The 11,585-nt window shown below is 43.0% G+C and overlaps 1 protein-coding gene across 1 annotated transcript in view; it reads right to left on the bottom strand.

The window, feature by feature from the left end:
* Window positions 1-2,175: 2,175 nt before the first annotated feature.
* The window catches only part of PTPN11 (protein tyrosine phosphatase non-receptor type 11), a 79,757-nt gene continuing 70,347 nt past the window's right edge, over window positions 2,176-11,585 (bottom strand). The window contains 3 exon segments of the mRNA XM_019641630.1: window positions 2,176-6,247; window positions 7,424-7,527; window positions 9,381-9,493. Of these exon segments, the coding sequence (XP_019497175.1) occupies window positions 7,458-7,527; window positions 9,381-9,493 (183 nt within the window). The 3' untranslated portion in view covers window positions 2,176-6,247; window positions 7,424-7,457.

The following is an 11,585-nucleotide window of genomic DNA, read 5'->3' as shown; positions in this document are numbered from 1 at the left end:
CTATGGTTTTACCAAGTACAGATGACAAGCCTGGGCTGCACACGCAATTCTTTTGTCCATAAACTGCCCACAGGTTTTGCAGTGTTGTACTGCTCTCTTCTAATCTTTATTTCAGTGGCTACATTTTACATCAAGATTTAAATTGTCTGACCTCGAATGACACGCATATCAACTCACTGGTAACTGTTGCTATTGATAAAATCACAGATTTCTATTTCTGGCTCATTACCATTTTGCAAATTCAGTGCTTGGAAGCTTAGCTAGTTCCTAGGGAGAAAAGATAGCACCGGCAATAACACGATTCACTGGAGATCACAGCCCCTTTTTCACACCTCAAAACGCGTGGGTGGACGCAAAGCATACGTGTAATGTGATCCAGTAATAAGCAGGTGCTTCCTGCAGAAGCCACGCTGAATAAACCCTTAGCTCTTTGTCCACAACTGATTGTTACTGGGATCCTGCTTTGGTTTTAATCCACGCCTTTTCTTGGGGGTTTTTCTTGTGAGTAGGAACTACAGAACTAGGTTCTTTCATGACATGTCCAAGACAAGACATGGCCACGGCCCTCTAATGTACTGCCCAGTTCAGGAAGGATTAACGGGAACAAGGCGTCTCCGGGCCAACGGTGTCCACAGCATGTCTTCTGAAATCCCAGAGTACCTCCGTCTGGAAACCCAGCAGACGCCCTCCATCTGTAGAAAGTTCCGTTCCCCGGTGACACGTACCCTCACCCCCCTTTGTAACCCTCACCCCATCTGGAATTGGCTGTCTAATTTTGGTCTTTCCTGCGTTGTCTTGGCACCCGGCCTCTTCAGTAGTATAATAATATCCCAAGTATAAGTAACTGCCTTCTGACTTGTACAAGGCCTAGCTCCCCTGTTAGAACATCACCTCCATGACAGCCACTGTGTCTGTATCAGTCACTGCTTTCCCCCAGGGTCCAGCACAGCTACTATATAGCGCCTGGTATTTTGAAGATGCTCAGTATTTGTTTGAACAGATAGGTGGCTGGTGTGACCAATTACACCAGCTGCATCTGATTATACGCATCAAGTAACTCAGTTGAGACTGAAAGGCGGGCAATAGCGTTTTATGGTGTAAATAATACAAATAACTCCTGAGATGCACAAGAGGAAATAACTACCTGTGTTATTTATCAAATGAATTCTTTCTGCCCGTGTTAATGCAGTGCTGTCGTCAGAAGCAAATGGCCGTGTTCAGGTGGCCTAAACCTACTCTAGAGGGAAGAGCTAACATCCCATAGTACATAATTCACTCCTCCTCCAAGCCTCCCCGTCGTATCTTTACCTCATATCCCCACCCAATACTATTCACATTCAGCTCTGTATGCAGCCATTTCCTGTATATTTTACACAGACACACTTTTTATTCGTTACTTACTCATAAGTTCTTCCAAAAAGAATTCCCTTTCCGTCTCCCAAAGCTATTCATAGAGGAGGCGCTCCATAAACGCTGGAGGAACTGATTCATGCATTTCGTGTTCCCAGCCACCCTCTAGATAAAAGCTACTGTCAGGGGCTGGCCGAGTGGCTCAGTTGGTTAAGAGCGCAGGCTCTGAGCAACAGAGTTGCCGGTTCGATTCCCACATGGGCCAGTGGCCAGTGAGCTGCTGCTGAGCTGGTGAGAACAGGTGTTCTTAGCAGCAAGGTTTCCAGTTCCACTCGTCTGACTCCCGCATGGGATGGCAGACTACGCCGCACCCCTCCACTACGTCCCACCAGGAAACTATTGTCGATTGAAAGCAGCAACTGGACTTGAAGCTGAAATTTGCGCCCTCCACAACTAAGACTGAAGGACAACAACTTGACTTGGAGCTGATGGGTCCTGGAAAAACACAATGTTCCCATTCCCCAATTCCCCATTAAAAAAAAAAAAAAATGCTGCTGTCAGCATTTTGCCAGTGTAAGGGGTTGAGTGACCTACTATCTGTTTTAATCTGTTTTTTTGTTTGTTTGTTTGTTTTGGTTTTTTTTTTTTAGCTGAGCCATCCCGCCACCTGTTGGCAGCTCATGGCTGCTCAGCTCGGGCTGACTCGAACCACTGTTGCTCAGAGCTCAAACTCTTGAGCGAGCTCTTAACCAACTGAGCCACTCAGCCGGCCCCCTACTATCTGTTTTTCCTGCACATTTCTGATGAAGTAAATGACAAATACCATAATATAAGAAAATGGTTTTATTCCTAATTTTTAGTTCCCATACAGTTTACAAATACATTTTTACTCTGATAATAGGGCTTTGCAACTAGCAAAGCAGTTGAACTAACACCCATAAATACAGGTGAGGAGGGAAGTAACATCCACTAATGTTTCTCTACATAGACTATTCTTTTAATGTCATTTTTTTTTAAACAATTGCAAATAGACTACACAATATACGTGGGCAAAAAGGCAATTAAGTGAATCTTTTGAAACACTAAATGTATAATAAACAGTGCATATTATCAACATTTACATGATTCACATCAAAATGATGACATCCTAAAATGTATTCCTTTTAAAGGATAGATTTATCAATAAAATATTACATATCTTTTAATACTCTGGTACAATACTTCATATACTGCAGGAAAATTAAATGTAGGTCTAGTCATCAGCTTAATAAAGGATCCTTTTCTATTAGCTTTTATTAATAAAAGAATCACAATTAGGTCATAAATAAACAGTCAAATTATTAATTACATGATTTGAGGTTTAGGATGAAAACTTGTAAGAATTAGTTTGATATACAGCAAAGTTATACAACACACTAAAACCAACTGTTAAATATTTTTGCCTTGTTTGAACTGCCCGTAGTGAAAAAGGAACAAACTTTTTTAAGATGGAAGGTACAATAAACTATATTTTGGAACTCATTTTTTCAGGAGGAAGAGGGAGAAAGATTTCAACACAATTAAGGGCTAATACAGATCCTAATAAAGGCATCGTGAAATCAGGGAGGCCATGTGCTTGCTATAGAAAACTTTATTCCCGCAACAACATACAGAAAGCAAAAACTGCACTGGGTTTGTACTGATGTCTGCAGTCTAAGTTTCCCATACGGATTAATAAGCTACAACAAAACACTTCCCAACTGCATACCTTTTTCCATATTCCCCTGAACTAGAAATAACCCAAGACCTTATATTAGTTCTTAAAATCCCCAGTAAAATAACCCCTAAAAAGAACCTTGATGATTTTCTTGGCTGTTCCAAAGCAACGGGGCTCCGTCAAGAATGCAAAACACCAAGAAAGTCGAACAAATATTTTCTCATCCCCATTTAGCCACGTTTGAAAAGTCACTGATGTCAATGCAACAGATGACCATAATTTTCAGGAAGGAACACACTAGATATGAGCTGTCTTTTTATTTATTTTTTATAAAAGCTATTAAGATGGAAGTTTGGCTTAAAAAAACAAATCAGTATCATGTGCCAGATAATTTCTTCACCCCAAATATAAAATCCTATGTTTATTACAACTTTAAAATACTCAACCAGCTATGGGAGATTGTGCAAATTGAATGCCTACCAGCAACCCAGAAGCAGACGGCGTACATGTGTCTCTCACACCTATTTTCCAGGTAACCTGATTCAACTATCACTTACTGCTCTGGCCCTGCGCCCTTTGACTTCCTTAGAAACCACCTCTTTGGAACTTTCATTCCCACAATTTTTTTAAACCCACACCTCAAGCTCCCCCATCTTTACCGCCCCCTGCCTGCTTCCATCCCACATAGAGAAAACTCATCTGAAAACCTGCAATCACCTTTTATTAAACACACAACAAATCTTAGCAACCTGGGGACACCTCTAATCTTATCTTGGCATGAGTTTACCTAACATGACAGTTTGCTGACTTCGTGGAGGGAAATCTAAATAAAATCAATGTCCTATAACGAACAGAGCTAGCTAACAAGATCAGGTGTTCCCCGCCCCCAAGGGTAAAGACACCTGATCTGAAGCTACCGGCAGAGACGTTAATGCAGCAGATGTGTTTGTACAATCAAACCCTTGTGTGCTGGTGAAAGACTTTGGCCCTCAAGTCCAGTCAAAACAATTCCACAAAATAGAGGCAAAATGGAGAACCATTCAGTGTGACAATGCAATAAAAAGAACAGGGTTCAAAATCCTTGTTGCAAATACTGAACTGGAATCTCTTTCTTTACAGGATTGACAAGAAGACAGTAGTCATTTACATTCCTCTTATAAGGTAATGACCTTCAGGCCACACCTATGTTCTGAAGCAATTCTAAGTTCAAGAGATTGGGGAGGTGGGGGAGGAGGGAACACTGTACATTTTCTCGGTGAAAATGGCAGCCCATGCTCTGCCAAACTGACCTCAGGGTTTCCAGGGAGGCAGAGACCTCAGGAGGGAACTTCTACCAGGTATGAATCTAGTCCTTCCTTTCAGGAGCAAAAGCAAGAATTCCAGAAAGGAGACCATGACTTAATGACAAAGCTGCCGTAGCATTTTATTACCTACGCGAAGTCAGCCAATGATATTTTAATTGAAATACACTCACCGAATGATGATTCAACACACGGGGCAAAGAGGGATGGTTTTGAAGGCACTTCCGGTAGGACGTTAGCAAATCTTACTGCTTGGTTAAAACAAAAATGAGCTACTGCTAATTCAATCTGATTAGCAGCCTCGATAGGGTTGCTCCTTCTCACTGTGGCCTAGCTGCACGCATGCGCAGAGGCCTGACTGAAGCCAGTGACATGAAGACAGCACCACATTTGCCTCCCTCTGTGGGTGCCACGGTTAACGGGGTGGTCTTGCTTTCAGATGCTCTGGCCCCCTAAACACATCCATCCTTACGAGACCAGTTTTCCCAAGAGATGGTTCAGAGAACACGCTCAGAGTGACAGAACTGGTGCAGGAAGCTTCTTGAAGGCCCTCTTTCTCAGTTGAACTTCCAGCTGACACCAGCTATAAGCAGCTTCAGCTTCCCAAGGTCACTAGCAGCTTCTCCTTTTGCTAACCATTGTTGTATTTCCACGGTACTGGTTCTGGCAGTCTGCTCACTGGGGACCCCCAGGGAACCACAACCACACCTCCACTTCATGCTCTCCTGTAGTCCCTTCTTCCTGAATCTGGGCTGGGCCTGTGACTTGCTCTAATCAATAGAGGGCAAGAGAAGTGATGCTGTGACAGTTCCCGGTTTAAGTCTCAAGAAGGCCTGGCCACTACTGCTTTATACTCTTGGGAGCTCTGAGCTGCCATGTGAGAGGTACGCTACCCTGCTGGCGAGGCCACTTGGAGAGATCACATGGAGGAGGAGACCTGAGGGCCCCATGCAGAGGGAGACGCCCAGCCATCCCAGCATCTCAGCCAACCTGCCAACCAGCAAGAGCGACACCGGTGACACCAGTAAGACGAGCAGAGGAACAGCTCGGCTGAGCCCAGCCCAAGTTGAAGAATAGGGAGGGAAGAAACAAAAAGAATTGTCATTTTAAGCCACTATGTTTTGGGATGGTTTGTCAGCAACAATTGATAACCAAAAGTGGTTATCCACAGATATTCGTTTTTTCTAAATACAAGACAGTTATTCAAACGACAAGAAAATATGGCAAACATTTCCCCACCACAACCTTCTCGGTCAACAGGCTGATTGGCAACTGGCCATCTGTTAAGAAGAAAACATGCCTTTTATCTGAAGTTCCCATGATTTTTTCCCCATGATTTTTTAATGGCAATGCAAAAGAAGACAATCAGCTTCTGACAGTCTGGGGCACTGACTCAATTATCATTTAGCCAAAAAGAAGAGGCCATCAAAATGAAGTATCCACCACTGGATAAGTGATAATAGATGAAATTGTTCTCACTTCTAAAGGAGTGGTCACTTACTTTTCCCCGTTTTTCCTCTAACAAGTGCCCTATCATCCCCCACAAAGAGAGAAAAATTTTAAATCTGTTCAGGTTATAAGAAGAAAAAAATGCCAATAACTAGAATTTGAATCACCACCTTCTGTAAAATACGGAGTGCACTTTAGCTGCTTCCTCAATTGAAAATAACATTCTATAAAATATAACACTGTGTACATTGTAGAGATGATTTCTTCTTATCTGTGGAAATGAGTAACTGGAAATCGGGTATTGTTGAATTAGAATACAGTGGTCTTTAAATGGTTTTAAATTTCGCTTTCAGTCAACCACAACGCAAGCCTTCGAAATTCAAGTTCATTCTTCACCGAAACTTTCTTGCATCTGTTCTTGATCTTTTTATGGAGAGGGTCAAGTCCACATCTGAGAAAGAAATAAGTTAGAATTTTTAAGGAGCACACGTGTAAAAGTTTGGCAAGGCTTGAACCATTTTAAAGTATATTTAAAGCTTTAACTGAAACGAGAATTTCAACATGAAATGCTGAAGCTATGAATTTCTAACTTATCATTACAACATAATCACACCTGGGTCCCTGTCAAAGAAGATGATTGACAGGGAGGAGATGTACAAAGGAGATGAATTCCTAGCAATAAGAGCTGGAAGGGATGTGGAACGAAGCCTGTTGGAGGCCCGGGTTGTCGATGGCCTGTGTCACACAGCCAGTCAGACGCCACCTGGGATGAGAACGCAGGCATCCTGACTCCAACCATCCAGCGCTGTTTCCATGCTCCCCGGATCCCTACACATCATCTCCCTGCACAGCGTGGGTTAACCGACTCTAATAAAAATTGCAGGACTGGGGATAGCTGGTGTTCCATCACCAATATCAACCATTTCCCTATAATAAGCGCTAACCCTGTCCTTCATAGAGTTAATTCTGCATTTGGTTTTAATGCTTAATGAACTCTAAAATATATCCATCTTGGACAAAAGAAGTTTAGGGACAGGAAAAGGGAGGCTGATTTGTAAAACTCGATCATGATAGACTTTGCTGCAACACTCACAAATGATGTGCCCACTTAAAAATGCCACAAACGCTATAAACAATTAACCGGTACAGAACTTCCATTGAAATACCTATTATGTCAGGCCGGCCGAGTGGCGCGATGGTTAAGAGCTGGCTTGGGACACCAGAGGAACCCAGTTCGGATCCCACATATGAGGGCCAGTGACACTGCCCTGCACAGCTAAAATGCTGAACAACAGCTCAACCTGGAGCTGGGCTGCCGTGAGTCGCAGGCGACGGCATAGGCTGCAGCCCCTGTGGCAGTGGGCTGCCATGGGCTACCGTGTGTAGCCAGCAGGCAGCGTGAGCGGCCAGCAGCCGCAGTGAGCAGCCGTTCAGCAGCCGGCAACTGATCTGCCTCGCCTGGGAAGAGCGCAATGATGGTGCCAACTTGGGCCAGTGAAGCAACGTCCTCCACAATTAGATTGAAGAACAAAAGGACAGCAACTTGTCTGTTCCCCTTCCCCCAATTCCCCAACACTGTTCCCATCCCCCCAATTCCCCAATAAAAATCTAAAAAAAAAAAAAATACCTATATGTCTGTGTCAACGTCTTGGCGGGTCTTCTCATCTGAAACTTTTCTGCTGCTGCATCAGACCCACGTTTTCATAGACTCTAGCGTTATCTTCTCTCATTCTGAAAAGAAAAAAGACGATGTTAACAAAAATGCAGGCCGTGCCGTTTAGGCTTACGTCTCTTTAAGGCACCTACTATATATATTCTTTGGGGACCAGCTATGGTGCAGACATGGTGCCTGCCCCCAGGAGCTGACAGTCTATGACAGGATAGAAGACATAAACCTACAGCAATGTAATTGTGAAGCTAAAAGTGAAAGAAGACCCTTGGGCACCTCTGCTCTCTGGGATTTAGAGAGAAATGAGCTGTTTTCTGGGTGGGCAGAGCAAAGGAGGCGTGTACAATGCGGCCTCTGAGTTACACCTTGAAGAAGGGTGGTGGTGGCGGGGGTGGGGGGAGACGGGAGACATGTACATATAGAAAGCAACAGTGTTCATTTCAAGCAGAAGGATCTGAACAGGCAAGAGTTCTAAGAAGGGCGAGTGTCTAGGAGCAGTCAGGCCTTGAATCCAGCCTCGTCAAGGGCAACAGGGAACATGAAGCTCAAGGTGGGGTTTAGGGCCCTGGGATGGAGGGTGAGTGCATCGGAGCCCGGACTCGGTCAGCTGAGCAGGGAGGGAGAACACAGCACAGCAGCAGTCCGGGAGGACAAGGAACCCCGCAGCTGTGGGTGCCAGCCTGAGAGAAGCGAGGCGCAACAAGCAAAAGGGGCTGGGGGTCCAACATATCCTGTGTCTGCGCCCTATAGGGGGGACGACGGGAACAGAGCGGAAGAGAACCTGTGAGTCACAGGCAGGTACTGGGAACAAGGGAGCAGCCAGAAGCTGATTCTGTGGTGCCGACATGTGGGGAAAGCATTTGGGCAAGGACCCAGACAAGCGGGTTCCACTGCAGATTACTGCAGATAGCAGTTTAAAATATCAACTCTCCCTGTCAGTCCACCGGGAAAGAAAAACGCAGGCCGAGGGAAGAGGTGGCGTGGTGGAGAGAACACTTTTGTTGTATAATTTCATGTCAATGTTAAATAGAAAGCAAATATAAATACAAGCCTCGTGTATGCTATCTAAAATATTTATACAGAGCATTAAAGTCAGCAGGGGTGTAAACATCCATATCAGAAGCAAATAGAGATACGACTGTTGGGGGCAGAGGGAAGGGAGCAAATGTTATACCAGAGGATGACTTTAGAATATATGGAAAAATGACTGACAATTGTCATTCACATAATCGATTTGACAAATGTTTTCCTATCGCGTTTTAAACAAAGAATCAACAACGTTTTTCTATAAAGAACCAGAGGATAAATAGTTTAGTCTCTGCAGGCCATACATAGTCTCTGTCATATATGTTATTCTGCATGTGTGGTTAATAACCCTTTAAAAACCATTTGTGCAGGTGGCAGGATGGCTCAGCTAAAAAAACCAAAAAAGCAAAAAAAAACCCATTTGTGAGCTGTATAAAAACAGGCTGTGGCCAGCACTTGGAATAGGAGCTGTAGTTCCCTGGCTCCTGGTTTAAACCCCAAAGTAGATTTCTGTTGACTGGGAAATTAGCAGATCATGATTTTGTTGACACATTGATGGTCAATTTATTTACTTTTACTTAGCAAAGAGTCTTGACACATCAAAAAGGACGTTATCTACCTCTGCAACAAATCCCACCCCAGTGAAAGAAAAATGAAGATTCCTCTTAGAGAACCACCACTTAATATACTTTTAAACGGCATATAATCCTAGTTTGTGTAGCAATCAGCCTTCAGTTTAAGTAAATCAAAATTTAGTTTAGATAGTCACTGATACACTCACTCATAGGTTGGGCAACAATTCTGTGCACCAATGAAAGGCGTGTGCTACAAAGACTCATTTCTATAGAATTGTGTTTAGGTAAAAAGAATCTCCTTCATTACTACTTACTCTGCACAGGATGGTGTTGGGGTACACGGCGGGAGGGGACTCTGATCTCCACTTGTCTGGTCCGTTAGGGAATACTTAATATTCGTATATTCGTGCCCTTTCCTCTTGCTTTTCTGAAAGGTGAAGATTGCATATATGAAGAACTGTGACATTTTAAAGAAACGAAGAAGCAAAACAAGCATTTCACCAAAAAGAGAGAGAGAGAGGAAGAGAGGTTGGATCCTGACTTAACACTAAAATACTGAGCACCTCTTCATATGGGTGAAAAGTACTTTTGAACCATACAATTCAAAAGCACAGAGTCGTGGGGGCAGTCAGTTAGCTCAGGTGGTTAGAGTACAGGCTCATAACACCAAGGTTGCCGGTTCGATTCCCGAATGGGCCACCAAGCTGCGCCCTCCACACAACTGGATTGAAACAACTACATACTTGACTTGGAGCTGATGGTTCCTGGAAAAAACACACTGTTCCCCAATTAAAAAATAAAATTAAAAAAAAGCACAGAGAGTTGTGCATTAACTTACTGTATTAAGCTAAATGTATGGGCTAAGAGAGAAATCACACTTTCTTTGACACATTAGCATCTAATCATTTCACAGTTCACTTGCAACATATGTAATGATTTCCAGATTTCCAGGTAAACAACTGGGAAGAGAGTTCCAGAAATACATTCACTCCAAGCAGAAAATAGCACACAGGCACAACGACGGTAATACTCTTCTAAGAAATAATAACACACTTTATCATATCTTCCCTGCCACCCCCATCCCACCCCAAAAAAGACACTAGCACCTTTAAAACTTTATTTCGGCTCTAGGTACTCTGGGGGGGAAATGGCAAAGAAAACCAATAGAATGTAATCTCATCTCAGATGCAGGCTGAACTATATTTGGTAGGACTCCCGTTAGATGATTTGTCATTCTTCTCTACTCCTAAATTCACCTAGAAATAACCAATGCTGGAAATCCCATCCATCCAACTGCCATCATTATGTAACGCTGCATTCACTTCAGGGTTACTCAGGAAACAGCACATATTAGAATGGGTATCCAAAATTAACACTGACATACATGCGGAGGGGCTGTCATTCACTGCAGGTAAGAGGGTACATTGGTACCATCATGTGGCTCTGCAATTAGTCAGTACTGGCAGTACTAACTACTTAGTATCTAGTAATAATGAAAAGGCATTATTACCTATAACCTCGAACATTTACTTCTTGACAAAGTCATGCATATAAGCCTAAAAGAGCAGTATAAAGATGTCCAGTGACATGCTAGCCTTAATAATGTCCACCAAGAGGGCAAATGAATGTGATGTATTCCTATCATGAAATAACACACAACAGTGAAGAGAAACCACAAAAACGCATGTGTGTTTTTGTAACAGATTTCATAAACAATGTTAAGTGAAAAACACAAATTGCAGAACAATAAAACAGTGTGATACCATTTGGCTAAACATCCTAAACATATAAAGCAATGTTATATGTTGTGTATAGATACCTGTATTTGTATTTTAAAATATAAAGAGACTGCACAGCTAGTGATTGCCTTGGGATCCCACGGGTGGGGGCGAGGGGTGAGCCTGGGGGTGGTGAGCAAGGGGAACCTCAGCTGAACCCGCTACACTTGATTGCTTTTATAAAAGGATAAAGACATGAAAAAAAGGTGGCAAAATCACATGGTCAATTATAGGTGTGGTACTGTATTTTTTTAATTTTTCAAAATAAAACATAAAGCATAAAAAAAACAATTAAACCTACTGGTGAAGTTGTTTTCTTCTCTCCCTACTCAAAACTCACGAAAAACAATAGCTAATAAATAGTAGAAAAATCTCGGGGCAGCCAGTTAGCTCAGGTGGTGAGAGCGCAGGCTCACAACACCAAGGATGCCAGTTCAATTCCCACATGGGCCAGGGAGCTGCGCCCTCCACAACTAATTGACTTGGAGCTGATGGGTCCTGGAAAAACACACTGTTCCCCAATAAAATTTCTAAAAAAAAAAAAAAGTGGGACAATCTTATTACACATAAAGCAAAGGAATGCTATAACTGCAATCTACAAATTCTAAAGCATCTCTGCAACAATACTGTGAAAGCTGGGCCCAAATGAGGAGGAAGCTGAGAGCTGACACATCTACTCAGACTGCAGCAGGAAGAAGAAATCCCTGAATGTCCCTGTCACAGAAGCAAAAGGCCGGAGGG

This window comes from Hipposideros armiger, unplaced genomic scaffold, assembly GCF_001890085.2.
Source record: "Hipposideros armiger isolate ML-2016 unplaced genomic scaffold, ASM189008v1 scaffold_62, whole genome shotgun sequence".
Taxonomy (NCBI): domain Eukaryota; kingdom Metazoa; phylum Chordata; class Mammalia; order Chiroptera; family Hipposideridae; genus Hipposideros; species Hipposideros armiger.
This window is presented reverse-complemented; position numbering and strand designations above follow the sequence as displayed.